Source organism: Pundamilia nyererei, unplaced genomic scaffold (genome assembly GCF_000239375.1).
Source record: "Pundamilia nyererei isolate P.nyererei 1_Seehausen unplaced genomic scaffold, PunNye1.0 scaffold00028, whole genome shotgun sequence".
Classification (NCBI taxonomy): Eukaryota; Metazoa; Chordata; class Actinopteri; order Cichliformes; family Cichlidae; genus Pundamilia; species Pundamilia nyererei.
In genome coordinates, this window is record NW_005187429.1 from 2,039,380 (window position 1) to 2,061,210 (window position 21,831).

Sequence of the window (21,831 nt, forward strand, 5' to 3'; positions counted from 1 at the left end):
TGGGTCAAACACGCAGAGCTAACTGTTCCCATTCTTTTCAGTTTGCCTCAGTTTGATTCATTTTGTCAAATTCTTGATAATGGCTGGCAGGTTTTTTGATCCGACGTTGGTAATTTTTATTAGTTAGACACACTACATCGAATGCATATTAACAATTTTAAAAAAAAAGAAAGAAACTTGTGAGATTTAAAAAAAACAACCCCCCAAAAAAGGAAATAAAAAAAATCAGGAGATATGATCCCAGACCTGGTAGTTTTTGATTGGCTGAAAATAATAAGGCAACACCAAAATAAAAGAACAGAGAAAGGAGTAAAAAGAAAATAAATCATTATAAAGAAATAAGGTCTTTGGTGTTCTCTAATGGATTAAAAAAAAAAAAACGCAGTTTCTCAGATGCCTCGTATGACACTTTCCTTTTGGTGAGCTCTAAAATCACGTGCACACTACAAATGAGCCAACATTTAAAAAAAAAAAAAATTACATGATGTTACTTCATCCACAGGTTTGAAGAAATCCTGCACAGTGCAAATAATAAATGCCCCAAATATTGATTACAAGTAAAGAGGAAAGATTTTTTTGTGCAATAGTATCATGCATTAGATCACTTAACATGAGACAATACAGGGAGGCAGCGGGGTCTTATCAACCTGGTTAAAGTCCAAAGAATTGGTCCTAGAATATGCATATTGTCAAATGATTCCTGAAGAAGTCTGTTCAACACTTTAATGTTTATTTTATAGGTCTTTTTTTCTTTTTTTTTTAGAACATCTATGCAATATTAACCATTTTACACTCTGCTCTCAAGGGTCACAAAACATCCATCGACTGAAGGGGTGGGGGGTGGGGTGGAGTCAGTGGGAAAACAGCGCATTTGTTTCCAGTTAGATGGTCTTCCAGGTTAAATGATGTTTACCTGCATCGCTGTGATATAGTGTGATAATAGCACCACTCCAACAGATAACACTGCCTTGCTACGAATACGAGGAATCACAGAGGGGAGGGAAGGAGGACAGCAAAGAGGGTTGGTACTAGTGTCGATGATTCCTCATACAGTAGGTGAATGACAAAGTGCTGACGGGGCCAATTATCCTATGACTGGATACTGATGGACAAGAAGGCGGGGCTTACGAATAAGGGAGTTTCCTTGTGACTGGATTTAAAGATGCAGGGCTGGAACCACGAACAGGAATTTCCACAGTGAGACGTGACGCTGCGAAAAGACATTAGCCCCCTTTGTTGGGACGCTGCTTCCTCGTTCCTAAATCTGGAAGTTTTGCTGATGCTTTATGTCAGTTGGTCTTTCTGCAGGGCTGAGATGTCTAGAGGAGGAGGGGCGCGCCCGCTCCATTCCTTCAGCTGCCCGTCCTTGAAGAGGAGGTTGAGGGCGGGCAGGGGGACACCGGACTCTGGCGGGGGCTGGCTGAGAGGGTTGGACACGCCGCTGTCCAGGTCAGAGGGCTGGCTGCCATCCTGCCAACACGGGGTCAAAGGTGACAGATCAGAACACCAGGCAGCGATATGAAGGGCAGGGATATATTTTTATAGGAGGAAAAGCCAGCAGAAGGGTTCCTGTGTGATTCATGAAACAGCCCACCATTTCAACCAGTAAATACTGCTGCCACATCCTTTCGCTTAATCATGTTACCTTCGTGCTGCAACACCCTGATTCAGCTCTGATTACTTCACTTATTTTTTCCTTCGTCTCCAATTTCTGTCTTTTCTTTCTTTCTTGCACTAAATGTTCACCCAGCTCCACTTCCTGTTTTGCATTGTAATGTTCATGTCTTTAATTGATCACTAAAATTAAATAAACACCAACTTAAAGTGGACCCATTATGCAGTTCCTTATTTTCTGTCACATATGTACTATTACGATGTTGGATGCTCCTATTACACTTGGCAAAAGCTTCAACTAATGAGGTCAGCGCATGTGTAAGTAATCGCAGAAGGCTGAAAGCCGAGCTTAGAGACTGCTTAAAACACTCTGATTGAGACCATTTTTTTCTACTTTTGTCTCTTTATGATTACAAAGAGAACAGATGCCATTAATATAGTCATCCAAGGGCAACCAATCAGAAGAAAGATGCCTTAATGAGACTAAGGGGCCATATCAAGGCCAAATAGAAATAAATAGAGATTGCTATTAAAATGTGAATGAAAATCAGCACAACAGGTCTGTTTGAAGGTTTTTCCCTAAACTAGCTGTGGGTCACAACAGTGTTCATGAAGAGTGTGAACGTGTGTTTAAAGTGGTGAATAAGAATCACTTTAAAGCACTGAGGTTAAAAGTAATAACAGTTGTTAATTATGCATAAAACTGAACCCTTCCTTAGTTGCACTGCAATCAGTCTGCATTCAGTTTCTTCTTCACTCCCTGTGCATTTGGATGCCATTTTTATATGTCATTAACTTTTATCTCCTCTTTTATCGTGTTTGTTTTGTCCTCCTCTCTAAGCTCTGTTCTTTCTCTTTTCTTTCCCCTCTGACCCTCCAACCAATCACAGAAGATGATTGCCACTCCCGGAGCTTGGTTATGCTGGAGGTCTCTTCCTGTTAAAGAGAGTACTTCCTTTCTACTGCTGCCAAGTGCTGCCCATCACCTGATTGTTTGGGGTTTAATGTTGTAGGGTCTTACCACATAATTTAAAGCAACTTGAGGAGGCTGTTCTGAATTGACGATATATAAATAAATTGAAAATGAACAATGCTTAAATAGTAACATTAATTATGCTAAAACAACATATTTATATTTTTACCACATTGTACTTTCCTGTTATTACTATGATATTTCTTTCTGTCTCATAAGGCCCACGTGGCTCGTGTCTTGACTGGACATTTGAATGGATTATCAGTCTGGGACGCTTTTTAGATACAAACTGTGGCGATCTGAATCAGTTTAAACAGTTTATCAAAATAAATGGATAAATTATTGTCAACCTGACATTTGCTCTTTTCACTGGCCAAGACTTTTACTTTTGAGCAGGATTTCTTAAGCGGACACCTGAAGAAACTGCAAAGTGATTTTACCTGGAATGACTGAACGAAGCTCAACACCTTGAGTGACAGTTTTCGGCTCGAGTGGAGTAGCTCTTGAAGGCTGAAACAACAACAAATCTTTAGTCAAGCATCAACACACGTCAAAGCTCCTGTCACAGTTTTTATGTAAAAGTTAAGCTTTAGAGGATGCTGCCTGATTTTGATTTTTACCTCTCGTTGCTGCAGAGCTTGTGCGAAGCAATCTTTCGACACACTTTGCGGTTGAGCTCAGAGCTGAAGAGGGGCATGCCAAAGCACAGTTCAAGAGGGACCCACTCGTCTTCAGATGAAAGGGCTGAGGGGGAAAAAAGAGATTGGCAAGGGAAAGATGGACACAAATTACAACATAAGACACTGACAAGAGCATTTTGGTGTTGAATTTAGCATGGAGCCTCTGTCACACTTTAGCTTTAGCTCTTAGATTCTTCCCAAACACTTTCAACTAACAAACATCTGATTAAATACTACTGGAGATATCCTAATTAAATTAACACACACTTACTGTCTGTCTTTCCTTTGCCTTCACCGTTGTTCTCCTCTGTCACAAGCTCAAAGGACTCAGTGCTGCCATTAGTGTCCAAGCCTCCACCTAGATGGGTGTCTCCTGGAAGAGAAGTGACAAAATCTAAGTCACAGTTAAGGCTTTTGAGTGTTGTTTGTGGGTAAATGGTGAGAGCTAGAATAAAGCCTATAAGACCTTCAACTGAGAAGCTTTTTTAAAATAATTTCTTGCCATTTGCGGGATTTACATTGGAAATTCATCTGTTAAAAATCAGACCTGCAGTGTTGTATCTTTCACTTGGCGCGTTAAATGAGATTTGTGATCATTTACATCAAGATTCAATCAGCTGATCTGAAGGTAAAGGCTAAAAGTGTTCGATCCATATGCATTACCAAAGGCAATCACAATAAAAGAAACTATTCTGCAGACAAACGGCATAATTAAACTGGACTGTGAGCGATATTTATCCAATCTGCACCATTAGTGCTATTATGGCCATCGCAGGTAAATGCACCACTGCTAGTTCAACCCGGCATGCTTTCCATCCAGCACCCTCACATGCACAGCCGTAAAAAAAAAGAAAAAAAAAGTGCACGTGCGAGCTCTTGTTACCTCTGCACTCTGTGCTGTCGCTGGGCCTGCGGCGGTGCCTGTTGTTGGAGTTGAGCATGGTGATGTAGCCACACTGGTGCTCCAGATCCACATGCTCCTTCAGCTTCTGCAGTGCCTTGTGCACGCACATGTTGGAGTAGGAGAACTCTGCACAGGAGGCACACAACACACACAGTGGGATCATGTTAAACACCAAACGGGGCAAAGCTAACACTCAAAATGACACGATGCAAAGATACGGCCACAATTTATCTGCTGCATGAGGCTGTTATGGACTGTGTTTATTCATTTGGCCTGTTACATTTGTTCAGTAAGCACATTAGGAGGATGAGACTTAAATGGTACTTTTAAGCAAATGCACAAAGAGAGGGATTTTACAGGATTCAAAATCTAACAGTGTTTGATGAGTTAAAACCCTCAAAGCTGAAAACAGTGAATGTTTGAGTCAGCAGAGAAAAGATCACAGTTTGAAGGTATGCTTGTAATTTATGCACACCCTGCCAGTGAAAGTATACCAATGCTGATATATCATTAGTGTATAATACAGTATAACAGTATTATCAGTTAACAATTTAAGGCTGTAAACCAAGGACACATTGCTACACTTTACCTAATCTCTCTGTAATGTTAGGAAGTACGAACATGCAAATAGAAAGACGTAAATCCGTTTTATTTTTATATAATAATTTAATGTTCATTGACAGCCCTTTTAAGCTACATTCAGAGTCACCTTTAAAGAGGACGTCAGTAGTAGAGAGACCATCCTTTACATTTAAGAGTAGCCTTTCAGGGTTGTTCTGTTATCTGATTCAGATTCCCTCTATGCATCTTACACCACAGCTTTTCTGGCTATGAGTCACCGAGTCCACCAAAAGCAAACTGAAGACTTTGTACATTTCCTCTTCCTTTGGAACACATGAACCCAAGGTCACATTAGGAGCACGAAAAATGAGCAGATGGAAAAAGCCATATTTCAAAACATCAATAAAAACTTAAAATGGCCTGATATCTGAGGTTTTTATTGTGTTAAAATCCATTTTTGAAATGTTTATATCTTATTGAAATATGCTGAATTGTAGGACGGGGTTCTATTCTGCACCATGAATAGCCATAGGAAATCAAATAAAGAGTCTGCGAGGCCTCCTAATCTCCAATCTGTGGGTTTGAGTTTTCCGTTTCTGGAGAGAACAGTAGCGTGTCAAGAATACTATTGTGAAGCAAATTCATGGTTTCCTATTTTCTTGTGAGAAAAACCCCTTTCTCCTGTTATTTCACTATCACCTCTCATTCTTTGACAGCCACAGCTTTCTCTGCATAGGTACACTTATGGTTCGCCGATGTTTAGCAGTGTTTTTAAAACAGTTTGATTTATTCAAAAACTTTAAATCTTTAAATCAAAAATAGAAAAGAAAATGCTTTGATTTCTGTAAAATAACACAACACAGATTCAGCATGTGAGACAGTCGCGCCTCTGTGCAAAGTCAGTCTCCAAAGGTCCATTTTGAGCCAAGAAAATGTCATTTTTTAACATTTTGTCTGACTCAGTAAAACAGGACTCTTCATTATGGTTAAATGCAGGTTGGCTATTTGAAAGCTGCTATATCAAAACAATAGTTTATGCACAGACAGGTTCTTACCTCCCTTCAGATCCTCCTCATCAAAAGGGAATGGGATGTGCACCGTTTCTCCATGCCCATGCATACCATGACCCTGTGGATTACATGCACATGTAGTTTAAATTACAATCAGTGCACATTTATACACAAACACAGCAAGAGTTGGTAGAAAACGTACAAAAATGTCATCAGACAGCATTAAATGAATATTACGTTAAATAATCTGGTATTAAAGGCAATATTTTATCCTCTCAACTTAAATGAGGTTTAAGACAATGACATAGAAAAATCAGCCTCATCTGAGTGAGTTTACCTGGATGAGAACAGCAGAGTGTGTAAGGGCATCGTTAAGCATTGTCAGCACGTTGGATGTAGGGACCACTCCAGGGTCGTGACCCCAGGAAGTTATCAATAACCTGTCATAGACCTGAAGAGAGAGAAATGGTTCAAGGGATTCAGAAATGAATAACTTCACTCATCATCAGATTTTTCCAAAGCAGCTTTCAACAAACTGGACAAAAAATAATAATATGAAGAAAAACACATTTTATTTAACATAAAGCTTTATAAATCATAATAAATTCTAATAAATGATAGTAGATGTGTAAAAGTGGAGATAGGTTTGCAATTTTACACTTCTTTTTGCCCCAAAATAGCTTTATTGTTTATGTAAATGTAAATACAGGTTTCTACATGTAGGACAGCATCTCAGTTGAACCATCTACCAGTTTTTGTTTAATTTAGAAGATCGAAAAACAAAAAAGAATAAGAGGAAACACGATTTTCTTCTAGTTCAACTGTCATGCCATCTTGTCAACCTCCCACTAGGTCAATATTAGCCGGTTAAATTAATCAAGGTTCCACCCTGCGGCTGATTTCACATGCCAAGGATTTTGTTTGGCTCTCTCAAACTGAGAGAGAGCTTTTAAATGAAATTAAGGTGTTATTCTCATGTCTCTGGTTAATTATTTTCAGTCCATAAGTGACTTATGGACAGGAAGTTACACATTTAAAATTGTTTAAATGTGTAACTTCCTGCACTGCCATGAGAAGGCAGAGCAAACAAACAACCAACTCAGTTCCTCCACCCTTCGCTCTTCAGTGACAATCTCAAGATGGCCCAGTCTCTCCTTTGATCAACAGACTCACACACAGGGCTCAACACCAAACGGCACTTCAGACTTTGCAGTCTGTGTCACTTCATCAGCTTCTCTTTTCATTACGGAGGAATTTTGCCCGACTCTTCTTTACAACGTTGTTTCAGTTCATTGAGATTTATGGATATTTATTTATGCACAGCTCTTTTAAGGTCCTAAATTTCAATCAGCTTGAGGTCTGGACTTTGACTGGGTCATTGCAGCACATTGGTTATTTTCTTTTTCAGTCATTTTGTTGTAGATTTCCTGCTGCGCTTTGGAACATTGTCCTGTTACATGACCCAATTTCAGCCAAGCTTTAGCTGTCAGACAGATAGTCTCGCATCTGACTCTGGAATAGTTTGCTACAGAGGAGTTTAAATACTGTACTCTCCCCGAAGGGCTGTGGCACTGGAGGATTCAGGTTAACACACTCCAGAATGCTTCAGACCAGCAAGCTGCCAAAACTTCAGCTTTTATGAATACACTCACACTTGCTGATGATCAGTTAATCAAGTGCATTTGATTAGAAGCACCTGGCTACAACTTACACTCTTATCACCTGTGAAAGCAGTAAGAGTGTACTCAGTTTTTCACAGGACTGTGAGATCGTTTTAAGGCAAAAATCCCTTAAAAAGTTTTCTTATTTACCCCCGCAAGCCTCTACTCCATATGTTATCCCAGCGTGAGATAACCTGGTTCTCCTATGGAAACTCTCTGTCCTTCCACAGTCAATTTGAAATTCCCAAAAAATCAAAAATTGCTTTCACATGATTCTTATTACATGTTAAGTGTTAGCCCTGCAACAGACTGTCAACCTGCTGGCTGGCTGGCTGGCTGGCTGGCTGGCTGGCTGGATGAAGCTGCAGCATTTCTACTTTCTTACCTTTCCTAGTTAGCATTTGCCTTAAAACTAGGTCATTAGTGTTACAATGACCCATTAAAAATATTTTGCATGTTTTCTGAACCTATTGAAACACCAACAAATTAAGAGACATGTAGATAAAAGGTGCAAAAATACATGCATGCAAGCTATGGTCTAATAGGTCCATTTGCATGACATTACACATCTTCCCCTGAGAATCTACTGTATCAAGTCATCATTAGGTCCTTGTCTCACAATCCCAGAGCTATTAAAACAAATCCCACAACCAGTAGGAAGCCTTTGAAGAGAAAAATGCAGGTTTACAGTGAGATATGACCAAGGTCCACGAGAGCCTTTGTTTAGAAAAGAGCTAGCCAGCGCTCTGATTACCCGTCCTTCCGACTCACTGAAGGTCAAAGATTTGAGAGGGTAGGTTTTAAAAGATGAGTGAAAATGTGACTCAGCCAACTGCTGGTCCAACACAGTACTGCGGTTTTTTAATCTGACTAGACCGTGTCTCTACGCCTCTGACTTAAACACCTGATTAATCATTAGTTTGGACAAACCTGGAAAATGTCCGGCAGCTTGCGGAGCCTGGAGCCTTTGGAGAGCAGCAAAGACGGCGGGCCTTGGCCAGTCACATGATACAGGTACAGCTTGAACCAGATGGAGCTCACCTCAGGGATGGCTGGGCCAATGTGCTACAAGGAGAAACAAAAACACACACGCACTCATACATAAGTTTACAGAAGCAGAACTAACGCATGCACACTGGGCAGTTTTCCCATCTCATTCCTCGTATAAACTCACACTTCACATCAACCTAAAAAAAATAACACAGGCGCATGACAATAATTGCGTCCGTGTTGTTCTTCTGTCTGAGGGGAAACTGAAGCTGCTATTAGAGACGTGAGAAGAAAACAAAGACAAGAATTTGGTAAATTCCACTTCACTGAGTCCCAGCAGTGTTAGAATAAGCAGCAGCGTGAACGGCACAACAAGAGTTTAACTTCTTTCCCTCTGTCTCTCTGAGCTCAGCTAGAAAGCTGGAGTGTGGCCAGGCAGAGGAATTACTGGTGAGCCTCGCCTCCTTTCCTTCCCTTTTCTCTATGTGTAGCCTTGTTGTTGGGGCAACTGCAGGCTGAGCACTCGGAGCACACACACAATCACAAATCAATCCCGAGCGCATGAGTGTGTACACTACAAGAGAAGGCAAACACAACCAAACGGACAAACTCATTAACTGTCAGCTAGAACACAAACACACACACACATAAACGCACTCGACATGTACCCAAACATCCCAGCATGCCAAATAGCAGCCCTTCTGCTCTCCTTCCTTCCAGGCATCATACCTGAGGGGTGCAGCTGCTGATGGGTCTGATCTCGTTGCTGAGCGGTGCCATCGAGACCAGCAGCTTGTAGTTCTTGTTGAGGACGCGGCTGCAGGTGGCCTGGTCTAGACCCAGCAGGCTCTCACAGCGCAACATGTCCAAGGGGAAACCTAGTGAGAGGAAAAACATGAGAAAATCCTGACTTACTTCCTAAACAGGCTAATGCAAATGTTTATGCGCATTAAATTTGTAGTGTTGTCTCAGGATAGAGTATTTCTTAACGCCACAGCAAAAAATTTGCACTCCACCGGACTGTTATGATGAACTGGGAGCTTTGTTCCAACCATGCTCTGTCATCATGCACTGTGGGTAGTGACTAAAATAATGGGATTACAGATATAAATGAGCAAAATAAGAGTTGGCCTTGTAGGGTAGCTGGGCTCAGCTGTATAGATAGGGTGATGAGCTTGGAAAGCATGGAGCAGAGGCCATCTGATTAGGATGCCTCCTGACTGTTCTTCTTTGGAGATTTTCCAGATGCATCCAGCTGGGCTGAGATCTGGAGATTTTCAGAACTTCCTCGAGGGATTATATCTCTCATCTGGCACAGGAATACCTTAGAAACCATAGGCTGAAGGATCTTTTTAGCTAATCTTCAGTGAAAAAACTGGTAATCATGTGTCCTAAACTGTTTACTATTCCTTTGAAAAAAAAAAAAAAGGGGGCTTGAATAGTTATTTCTAAGTGTGGATGCTTTAGACAATAATGTGATGATTGAACAGAGCAAAGTTTTTTTTCTTGCTTAAGTTTTCAAAGGATATTTTTGGCATCCTTGGATTTAAAATCCTTGTATCTTGCAGTGGAACCTATTGAATCTAAGAGATGTCTATGATATTAAAGGGTGAAAGACAGGAGGGCTGGTTTAGCTGACTAGGTGAGCAGACGATCCATGTGCCATAAGACCAATGCACAAGCCCAGGTTTGCATCCGTCCAAACACCATTTACTGCCGTGCCTTCCCCCTGGTCTTTATCCAAGCTTTACTGCATTCTCTCTACTGTCTGATCACAAAAAAAAAAGGCTAGAAATCCCCCAAAATAGATTTTAAAAAGGGGTGAAAGATAAATAATTTCAAAGATACATAAAGTGACTTATATTTAATTAACAAAACGGGGATTAATAATCTACAAGATTTGCAAATGTTCGTTCTGACAGTATCAATTGTTTCTGAGTGTTTTGTTGTAAAAAGTGATTTACCGCCATAATAACTCATCATTAACTACACCTGTAACATGGAAAATGGCACGCACACTTCAACTTTCTATTCTCTTCATTCTAATACAGTTATGAATGGCTGGTCCAATAATTTAAAAAAAAAAAAAATCTCCTCTGACTTTACCAAATGTGTTTTTTTTCTTTGCTTGACAAATTTCCTTCACTTCCCAAATTAACAATGATCATTAGACTCTTTGGGGGATTAGTTTAGCTTCAGCCAGCAGGCTCTTACTGCTCTCACTCCTCAGCTGAGCAGCAGCAGCATGAGGAGCACACAAAGATAAGACAATCAGAAAGGAGGCACACGGCCAAACCAAACAAACAGCATCTGGTGGCGCAATGGAAGCTACGCAGAAACTCAGAGGCTTGCTTTGTCGAAGCTGGAGGACATACTCTCTTCTGCTCCCTCTAGAGACACAAGCTGAACAATAAAGGTTTACTCTGTGTACATAGTATGCCGTTGTCTTCAGTATTTTCTGTGAGCATATTTAAGAGACAGCAGTGAGGGCCAAAAGAGACAATAGTGAGAGATGCCAGCCAAAAGCAGCACAACCAGCACAACCAGCAAAAAAGTAATCATGTATTGATTTCCTGAGATCACAGAACAAGTTGCTGAATGGAAGACATTTACCATTTTCTATAACTGCAGTCACAGCAGCTCAGAGTACTTTCTTAGGTAACAGAGTCAGGATAAAAACATGAACTCCTGATCAGCTGAAAACAGACCACCAGAACCACTGATGCACTTCAAAGTTACACTGTGTCACATTAAAAAGGAGCTTATTACTTCAAGCTCAGTGCTTTTGTTTTTAGACCCTATTATGACAGCGTAACTTTAATATTTGATATTAAAAATAATCATTGTTTATTTTATAACCGACTTCGGTGCAGCTCAGCTCATTTTATCTGAAAAAAGCTGCTTAGCTCTTCTTCCTGTAAACCATCTTTGTGGCTGACACTTGTAAACAGAAGGTTTGAGAGGATTAGCCAATTACAGCCAGAGCTATGAGACCTGATCCCTGAGATGACCACATTAGGGCCATCTCGCCCTTCTATCCCATTATTATGATTTAAGAGTAAAGAAAAAAACAAAAGCTGTGTGAAACCAAATATTTAAAGCAGGCTGAATCCTGAGATTCTGGCTCACAATGATAATGAGCATCCACCACTATAATTATAACAGTAATTATATGGATGTAACTGTAGCTGTAGATAAGGTCATCTAATAATCAGAGTTTTGGTGTTTCAGTTCATGCGTGCCAAAAGCAAAGATACTGAACAGGTTTCTCTCCATGATACTGAAACAACAAAATCAATATATTATAGTAGGGCTGGGCCATATCATACCGTTCACGGTAATACCGGTGTAATGTTGGGCAATGAGGAGAGCGAAAGTGGATCGTTGAATGAAACGGATGGAACTGGTTTGTAAAAATGCTGCAACTTCAGTGGTGTGGAACTGGTTTAGCTTTCGTCCGTCAGATACACAACAAAGCGCTATTTTTGGTAGAGCATGCTAGCGGGCCGTCGTTACTACCGTGTTTTTTGGAAAATACGGAACACTTAAAATCAATCCTTTGATTTTTCTGAAAATCAACAGTGCCCCTTATAATCCCGTGTGCCTTATGTATGAATTGTGGTTGTGTTTACTGACCTCGAAACGACTTTATGTGGTACACGGCGCTCGAAAATCTGTCAAATGTATCAGTACGACTTTGCTAAGCTACGAAGCCGCACCTCTTGATGGATTGTTGGAGCTTTACAGCTATCGTAGGCAGGAGTCTCGCGGAGTGATACGTACTGTGCTTCAACATAATATTACCGTATTGTGTGTGTATAACCTCTTTTTAAGTTTTGTGGATATTATACGTGGTTATGCTGAGGATATGTCAGCCAGTTTCCACTGGAAATGCCTTTTGGTTAAACTGTCAGCGAGGAGTCAGTTAATTTTTTATATAACTTTAATGCACTTAAAAAACAGCAGCTTGTTTAAGTGAAAATACATTGATGGGGTTTTTTGCACTAATAAAGTTGAGGAGTTGTAAAGTATTTTGTCTAGCGTCAGTTATATCGTTATCGCAAATTTTCAAATGTATATCGTTATAAATATTTTTGGTCATATCGCCCTGCTCTATATTATAGATAGTAACTCATTTAGCTCACAATCGACCACAGTTCATAGGTAATTGTCCTTAAAATAACAAAAGTGACCTTGCCTTTGAGCACACTTCTGGATGAAGACCCATTGGATGATCACTGTATACAATTTTTACTAAAATCTGACCAACACTGTAAGAAGGGTAGCCAGTCTTGTAAACTGGGGATGGACGGGTGACTGGTAACAGACCCCGTGTCCTCGTCAAAGTGCTCATTTGAAAATAAAGGCGGTGTAACTGCATAATTACCTATGTTTGGAATATCAGGTCCCTGGTCCTGAGTGAGTTCTTTGTTGTAGCGCAAGAAGAGAATGGTGTTTTTCAGGGTCAGAGCGTGGTCAAAGTAACGCTGAGCCTCGCCCTCTGCTGTGCTCTCCACCTGAGAGAAACAGAAACGAGTGGAGAAGTTCCAACTCAGAGTTTGTGTGACTGTATTCAGATGTCTGCATGTAGTGTTTGATGTCTGTACATACATGTGTATTTGTTGCACCTAGTTAGCATCCTCTCAATTTAAGCTAAGTTTTTGATGAGAGATTTTCTGCAAACAAGAAAGAAATTCTGATTTCTGGTCTCACCTTCTCCAGCTCAGCCAGGAAGCTGTCGAGAGTCTCATCCGACAGTTTGCCCACTTCAAACATGGTCACAGCATGACTCTTCAGGTTCTGATAGCATGACAACAGATTTTACTTTTCCAAACTAAAATAAAAAGTACACTCATATTATACTTCAGACTGAGGCAAACATCCCTCTGCACCATTCAGCGAGCAGCAGAACTCACATGCATGAGCAACACTGCATTGATGAATATTTTCCCTCTGAGATCACAGCACAGCCACTATCTTTATCTTATGCTTGTTACCCCACCCTACCCCACTTCCACTGATGCGAAGCCTTCACGTCCACACTCTTTCACTTACCGGCGATAAGTTGCCCATCATCAGGAAGGCTGTAAGGGTCGAGTCAAAAAGGAAGGCGATCCTCTTGGTGGGTGCAACTGGGATGCTCAGGCTGCTAACGCTACCTGTGTCTGCTACAGAGACATAAAAAATATGCTGTACCACTCATGCATACTGCAGCAAGTCTAACAGCACAGCTACATGCGAGTTATTCTTTTAAAACTAGTGTTTTTATGATTAACTGCATTTAGAAGACGAAAACTAAAGCCTCTCTCTATCAAACAGGCCTGATTTACATGGAGATGTGATTGATCAACAGTCACTTATATGACAATATCCACTAACGCAAATTTAACAGTGCCACCTTAACATGTAAAACAAAGTTAAAATCAGTTTAAATATGAGAATGTTTTAGAGAAACACCTATTAATGTGAGAATGAGTTTCAGAAACATGACTGAGCTTTCTTAGGGATTAATTAACACTGCTGCTTCAAACTCAAATCATAAAGTGCTCCGTGTGCGCACATCAACATTTGCATACATTGCAGAATATGCCTGTGTGTGTGTATACAGACCTTGGTCTTCCAGGCTAGTGGTGTCTGTATCTGTGGCTGAGGAGCCTCCCTCCATTACAGGACTGCCCTGCTCCCAGGACAGCAGCATCTTCTGGGGGTCCATAGTGCTCCTACAACAGTACATAACAGTACACAGTACATAAAGGACACTGTCACCCCATCACATTCATCATGTCCTAAAGCTGGGGAAATTAAAACTCATTAAACATTGATGGCATGGAATTTTTATAAGAATAACGTTGGTGTGTGGCGGTTTCTGGAGTCTCAAACGCTCGAAGCTTCCATTAAAATGTTGGTTTTTCGTGTGCTCAACTGTGTAAATGTAAAAATGTATTTCAACAAATTGCACTACACTGAGGTTTCAGATGGTGTTTCGCTGACTGACCGATGACAACACATACTTGAGCCTGTTAACAGATGGGGCGTTCTTCCAGGTGGGGTGGAGCTGGTCTGAGCTGAACACCTGACCTTTCTTCACGGCGAAGCCGAGGCGACAGTACATGGACACTGCGTTCTGATAAAACACAGGAGAAGCACACGCAAATGATGCTTGATCCCACAAATAACATATCTGAAACCATATGTAAACTTATCAGCCACTTTATTAGGTACACCTGTTTAACTGCTCCCAGTCACATGGCAGACACGTAACGCATGTATGGAAAAATGTTTCCTGGTTTAATGAGCCTCGATTTCTGCTGTGACATTCAGATGGTAGGGTGAGAATTTGGTGTAAACAACATGAGAGCATGGATCCATCCTGCTTTGTAAGGGTTCAGGCTGGTGGCGATGATGTAATTGTGTAGGGGAGACTTTGTGGCTTACTTTGGATGCTTTAGACCCACTAAGCCTTATTTAAACACCACACATCTGATTATTGCTGCTAACCATGCAAAACCCTTTACTGCCATTAAGGCTGTTCTGAAAGCAAACGAAGTCCAACCAAGTGCTGGGAAAGTGTATCTAAAGAAGTGGTTGTTGAGTGTGATAGTGATACAACAGAGAGAGATGCAATAATAAGGTAAGGAAAGAAGAAAAGTGGGTTACAGATTTTGCTCTAAAATGTCTTGAGACCGTCACCAGAAAATTTGGTATTTTTATCTCTCTCTTCTGGGAAACATTTCTTCCCGTATTGTGCGATGGTGCAATCTCTGATGACAACATCGCCCTTAGCTTTACCGCTGACATTTTTCTGACTAAATTTTCTTTTCAAGTACAGAAATCCACCCTGCAGTAGTAAGAGTAACTCAAAACTACGCTGTCTAGGTTCAGGCAGTTATATCCATACAAATTACAAACTTTTAAAGAGTTTATTAGCAAGATATTTTAAATCAGACCTCATTTAACATTTTAATCTAAATATCAACAGTAAATTAAAAATCCTGAAAAAAACAACTGTATTGTCAAAAAAAAGTCAACCGTTTCAGTGCAAAGATGGACAAATGTCATAAAAACGTGTAGCCCAAGAAAACCAACCCCCTCAGTTTGAATGGCTTTAAGAGGATTTGAAATTACATTGTCAAATTATACTGTAAACAGAGATGCCTTGTGAGAGTCTCAAAGTGACTAAAAGCAATCTGAATAGTCTTTTGGATGATGCTCTTAGGGAGAAAAGAAAGCAATTACTGGCTGCTGACTCAACTGGTCTCAAAAACTGGAGAAAAAAGAAAGGTAGTACAGCTGTACTGTACAGCTGTCTGGCCTTTTCATTATTTCCTCCACTTCTACAGTCATCAACTCGCCATGCTGTTAAGTCTTTTACTCAGACATGAGCACAGTGAGCTTGACTGCTTTTCACACCTTTACACCCAAGAGGTGCAGGCTGAGGTCAACTAGTCATCCTCTTATCATATCAAAAGAGGCCCTGGGAGGAAGTTTCTTTCAAATGACTTAGGCCACGAAGTGGTTATTGCACAGGAGGAAAGTTCAAACTCAAGTCAGGATGGGAAAAGTTTCTGCACAATGGAGACTTCTCAGACATCTCAATCATCTCAGAAGCTACAGGCCTTCTGCTGGAGACTCGCTTTAAATCGCTGCCTTCAACCACTTCTCCTAAGTGCTGCTTTTCAGTTGCACCAATGAGATGGGACCAAGTGATGATGGAGTGCATCTGGAGCAGCAATTCAACAGGAATGATGCCGCTCAGCCCCTCTGGTGGAGTCATGGGTCATGATAGATCTAATCGTGGTACTCAAATACACGTCTGCGTGAGTGTGTATCCAAACCGAAACGGCCAAATTGTGCTGAAATGTCTCCTCACTTGGCTACATATTATCAAAAGCTTTTCCCCCCCCCTCAGAGTTAGTCTCTGAAATTCCAAGACAACAAAGATCCGATGTGATAGCTGCTTATCAGACAAAATGGCACAACGTCACATCCTTGAAAAGCAAATTCCTATTCCTATGCAGCAAAACATATTTTTCAAAACAAGCTGCTCCCTTTCTTTCATTTAATCTAAACGCTGCTCTGCCATGTGTCTTTGCAGACAAAGAGAAGCAAGAAGTACGTTTAACAAATCTCTTCTAAAGCAACAGTGGAAGCGCAGAAAATCACTTCTGCATTTTTCTGTGAAAATTTTGAAAGACATATTTCTCAGATCTACCGTTTCCCCATTTCTCTTCTGAAAAACTGCACTTCAGTTACAGTAGGATGAACAGATACCTACCTTCACTAAGTCCAAGTCGATCTCCAACACATTTGCCAGCTGGGAAGCGCAGAGGGAGGCAGGATCAGGAGACACAAAAAAAGTGTTTGGTTGAAATGTTGATCGATAAACAAACACACACACTCTCTTACTATGATCGCAGCAGCCAGAGGATAATGAAACACATTTCTAAAGCCTACCTCTGCTACGTTTGTTTGCTCATCGATGGACACAAAGATTTTGTACAGAAGCGTTTCAAAGTAATCACCCTGGACCCGGTTCATGACAAACCCTTCCAGTGGGGGCACTGAAAGACACAAACAGTAACCAACAACTGTTCAGCAACTCTTCAAACACAGAACTGTTTCCGTTCCCTTCTTTTTAAATACACTACAGTACTGTGCAAACGTGTGGACTGACCTCTTCATTTCCCACATTGATCCCACACTGCTTCAACAATGTTGAGCTCCGAGCTCTGGGGAGGCCAATCCATGCCTGATTGTGTTTCCCAATGTGTGTTTTTCTATGCAGCTATGAATTTACTTGACTGACAGTGTGTTTGGGGTCACTGTCATACTGAAAAATGAAGCTTTTGTCAATCAGATGTTTTCTAGATGGAATTGCGTGGTGGATCAAAATCTGATTTATAATTCCATCAATTTACCACAACAGAGCCTCCACCGTGTTTTAAGCCCTCGCTGATTTGAGCATCACAGACCTGTTGCCACTGATTTTCAGTCCAGTTCTTGTGTAATTTGGCAAACCTCAGCCTTTCCTCCTATTTGACAGCTATCCTTCCACTGAGACCATTTCTGATGAGGCTTCAGTGAGCAGTAGATTTATCAACTGAAATGCCAACTATCAGGTCCTGTGTCAGGTCTTTGCTGGATTTTTGCTATTTCTTAAAGACATGGCTTGAAGATATTGTTCGTCTCATGCTGGGATATGTCAGGTTTTCAGCTAATAGTTGTTTGGGAATCATCTTGTTGGTGCAAAAACACTATTTTATGTCTGTCAAACTGTGTCATGTTTGACATTTTTCATTTTTCGACTATAGAAATGGGAACAAAAGAAGTGTTTTTGAGACAGGCTGACAGTAGCAAAATAACAAAAGATACAATTTAAAATTAGCTCTTCGCTCAGCAGCCTGGTACGTGTAGACACATATTTCAGTAAGATGCTTTTTTTGTGCTTGAATGATTCACAGATCAGGTGTTAAGTGTCTTAACAAACAAATGCATTCTGCTGAAAATGGTCAGTTACAAGGACTGGAGTAAAAATAAGTGAAAAAGCTGCCAATGTCCAAAAGAAAAACTTTTGCCAGAGAGCCTCGAGAATTGTTTCTTAAAAATCACTTGAAAAATTATAAGAAAATCTGGTTTCTTTAAGAAAAACATAAAGAAACTCAGGTTAGCTTGAAACGTTTGCACAGTACTGTGTCTGTAATACTCTTATAACACGTGATTTCAGATCAGTGCAAATTCATTCCCATAATACTTATTTAGCTTTTAGCATTTCATTTATGTTCAATATTTCGACAGCAAATAGAAAAGGGATGTTTAAACACAAACACACACACACGTACCTGAGATGCAGCTGTCATCAGATATGGGAACATCTAAGTAGATGAATCCCCGGTTGTACAAGCCTACAGCAGAGAAAAAAACAGTATAAAATACTCTCTTTGTATATTTGCTGTTGCTATTTCCATGTGGAAACTAATATTATGACAGAACCTGTGCAGTTACTGCTTCATCAGAGTAGAATAATAGTATGCTGGAAAAACCTCAACCCAATAAAAATCTCATCAGAATATCTACACATATTCAGATTGCAAAGCGTCTCAGTGCATTTTATTCTATTTGTTGCCACTCAGTTACCAGCACTCCTGTGTAGAGGTTCATCACACTCAAACTGATCTCTAATTGGCATCTAAGTTGCAAGAACACAACCTTCATCCCTGTGTTTCACCTCCGAAAATCAGTCCAACACACTGAGGTAAGACTGAATCTGTTCTTACTATAAACAACTAACAAGATTTAAACATTTGCCACCTAATTTATGGTTGAGCACGAGCAAATAGAACTGAGTATTTTGCTCACTTAAGACCACGTTGTACTCCATGGATCCTGCCAGCTGAGGACCAGAATCTATCATCTTATCAATGGCTTTCTTCTCAGCGGGAGAACAGATCTGCAAGTTGATCCAGTAAACAGATGACATTAGCACACACCTGTACCACAGAAATATGCTTCAAAAAAGGGTTTTTTAAAAAAGCACCCATGGTAATCCAACTTTATATTATGTGTTGATTTCTGTTTCTTTATTTTTCTTGTGGAAAAAAGAATTGTTAGAAGAATTCGCTCATTTATGTTTTAGGTTGAAAACAAAAACATTACACCAGTAATTCTTCACCGTCTTCACTACACTCATTTCATGTTGTTTCTTCTTCTCTTCATGTGTATGTTATCCTTCCTATGGCACATAAACATCTAAACAGACAGAATTACGCTAAACTTCCAACATGAGGATCCAAGCTTTCTCATCCTCCCTACCTATGTTCACCCAGGTTTCTTTGGCCTGTCTGTACCTTAAACCACATCGCTGTATGTATTCTGTACGGCTGTAAAGAGCTTGAGACAAATATGTGATTTTTGACACTGAGCTTTCTATAAAAAAAATGACAGGGTCTTATTGTACATTATTTAACTGAAACAAATCAAGAAGAAAAGAGTCAAATTTCTGTCGCACCCTTATGTCGTCCTCGGTGATGTAGCCTGTCTGTGCCACCCACCACGGCTCCACGGAGATCTCGACTGGTTTGGCCGGCAGTAGGTCCCGTGCTGTTTTCCTGCGGAAAAATTTCTAAAGGTGGAGACAAAGATTATTAAAGAGGGCTCAGCAAATAGCAGGTGAAGTGAGAAAAGTTAAAGATATTAATATTCTAATTACAAAGATGGAAAAACTAATGGACAAGCAATCAAAGTAAATAAAGCAAAAAGGAGAATTTACTTTATTCAAGTTGCTAGTCCGTACTGACTTTACTAACCATCTATGGTACACTGTTGGGCCCCAGATTGCAAAGTATACCTGGCTTCGTTCAGCTTAAACAGACTAAAAAGAGCACAGGTGTAATAAAACACATTAAAATACATATTAATGACATCTTACTTTGGAGGACCTGCACTGGTTCATCAGGTCGATGTACTGGTTTCTCCCAATGCCAAGTAGCCTTAGACCTGTGGGATGGTTGGAAACATGAGCCAGTCAACTTATCACAGGTGTATAAAATCAAGTCTGCCTTTACCAAAAATTGTGAAGGAATGAGTTTCCCAAAAGAGTTCACTAAATTTAAATGTGGTACTTTTATTATTGGATTTGCAACAAGTCACTTTCTGAAATTTATTCCCCCCTAAATGTTCAACAGTCAGTTATAAGTGGTATTATTGCAACGTGGACGTTTTTAGGAACAAGAGTGCAGAGGCACATGGTGCATAAAAGTCACCAACGCTCTCCTGAATCAGTAACTGCCGTTTTAAACCTCCTCTGACATTAAAATCAGCACAATAACCGTGCACCAGGAGCTTCCTGGCATGGATCTCCATGGCTGAGCAGCTCCTGTCGGTGTAATGTGTAGGAGGCTCAGTACTTTTGTCCAGTCTAACCTGGCTGCAATGATCCAGCAATATTCAGTCTGGCTTCTTGTAATTACAGACGTAAGACCTAAGACGTTCGTCAAGAAGGAAAGTTTGAGAATCAGTTCCTTTTTAGTGTTTTTCCAACTTCTTTCAATAAAAGTTATTTCAGTAAAAAACCCTCATGAGGTTTGTTCAAAGTTTGTGCAAGTCCAAACAAATCCCAAACAAGTCCAACAAACCTTCTCCAATACAACTGCCTGACACACACACACACACACAAGCACACAAACACACACACAGGCACACACACACAATCCATCCCCCAACCGGCAGACAGAGATAACAAGAGTAAGCGTGTGCGTGCATATTTATTTCTAATCAAACGAACACATTTTTTCTGAATCTGAGGAAATTCTGGGCCATGTAGCAAAAAGTTTCATGTTACACTAAAATATTCAAATTTGTCTAAAACTCCCACCTCGTCCCCTCCCCTGTGCTGCGCTGGGTTGCAGGGGGCAGAGTAAAACGTGCTGGGACAGGTGCCAACGCAAACAGGAACGAGTAAGATCGCAGAATCCTACACTTGCACCCTGCTGCTACACTGAGACACAGACACAACACACAAACATCCACCCACGTAAAACTCTCTCTCACACACTCTCACTGCCTCTCCATCCTCCCACTTCTGCATGACACACTTCCAGACTTCCTCCAGAGAGATTAGTGGAGTGAGGCCCCTCCGAGTACGGCTACGATCACCTGCTGGCGGCCTTCTGCTTCCACGGCATGAAGGTCCTGCACTGCCAGGACTCAGCCACTCACTAGTCAACACCAAAGCCCATTTCAGCTGACAACTAAAAATCAAAGATCACAACCAGTGCCCGTGACTTTTAACTAATTTTAATCAGGCTCCACAGTCATTTCCCAGAAACGCGGGTCCTCAGAAATGAGGCCATTTTTTAGGGGGAAAAGCAATTTTCATTATAATTAAATGGCATTTACACCAGCCAATTAAAACCCATGGAAATGCTCTGGTTTGGTTATGGAAACACAAAGCAATTATTTAGGTTTGTTATTAAATTTAATAAGCGGGTTACAAAAGCATTCCTGTAATAAAACAACAAAACCACAGCAGGGTTTGGGCTTTGAGAGAATTAACAGCAGTTTTACTAAGAAGCCTTAAACCTCCAATATTCAAGAACCAAAACACACTAAAAACACTTAGAAAAATGAGTCGAGAAAACTGTACAGAGACAAACAACATGTGCTACTCATGCCTAAAAGCCAGGGTGCCAATCTTCATCTTTATCATCAGCTTTTCAAAAGCCAGATTTTCTGAGAAACATTTTTGACACGTTGCTTTAGTTTATCTTTCAAATGTGATGTGTTACACAAGCTGTCTCCCCTAAATAGAAAAAAAGAAGTAGAAATTAAGTAAAATAAACTGCCAATTATTTCTCTTGATTAACTGCTTGGTGTGAAAAGTGATAGAAAATAAAAATGTATTCAGTTTTTAATTAATAAAAATGGGGGGGGGGGGGGGGGG

The 21,831-nt window shown here is 40.5% G+C and overlaps 1 protein-coding gene across 2 annotated transcripts in view; it reads right to left on the reverse strand.

The window, feature by feature from the left end:
* Positions 1-347: 347 nt before the first annotated feature.
* The window catches only part of fam91a1 (family with sequence similarity 91 member A1), a 25,901-nt gene continuing 4,417 nt past the window's right edge, over positions 348-21,831 (reverse strand). The window contains exons 5-24 of one of the 2 annotated variants that reach the window (XM_005728379.2): positions 19,819-19,886; positions 19,399-19,512; positions 18,750-18,840; positions 18,233-18,295; positions 16,848-16,954; positions 16,669-16,707; positions 14,405-14,517; positions 14,004-14,113; positions 13,449-13,558; positions 13,107-13,193; positions 12,781-12,910; positions 9,123-9,271; positions 8,334-8,468; positions 6,080-6,193; positions 5,788-5,860; positions 4,151-4,297; positions 3,539-3,640; positions 3,208-3,331; positions 3,028-3,097; positions 348-1,470 (exon numbers count right to left, since the gene is read on the reverse strand). In XM_005728379.2, the coding sequence (XP_005728436.1) occupies positions 1,285-1,470; positions 3,028-3,097; positions 3,208-3,331; positions 3,539-3,640; positions 4,151-4,297; positions 5,788-5,860; positions 6,080-6,193; positions 8,334-8,468; positions 9,123-9,271; positions 12,781-12,910; positions 13,107-13,193; positions 13,449-13,558; positions 14,004-14,113; positions 14,405-14,517; positions 16,669-16,707; positions 16,848-16,954; positions 18,233-18,295; positions 18,750-18,840; positions 19,399-19,512; positions 19,819-19,886 (2,132 nt within the window). In that variant the 3' untranslated portion in view covers positions 348-1,284. Of the gene's footprint in view, positions 1,471-3,027; positions 3,098-3,207; positions 3,332-3,538; positions 3,641-4,150; positions 4,298-5,787; positions 5,861-6,079; positions 6,194-8,333; positions 8,469-9,122; positions 9,272-12,780; positions 12,911-13,106; positions 13,194-13,448; positions 13,562-14,003; positions 14,114-14,404; positions 14,518-16,668; positions 16,708-16,847; positions 16,955-18,232; positions 18,296-18,749; positions 18,841-19,398; positions 19,513-19,818; positions 19,887-21,831 lie in introns of both variants that reach the window. The other variant, XM_005728378.2, reaches the window with a different exon arrangement.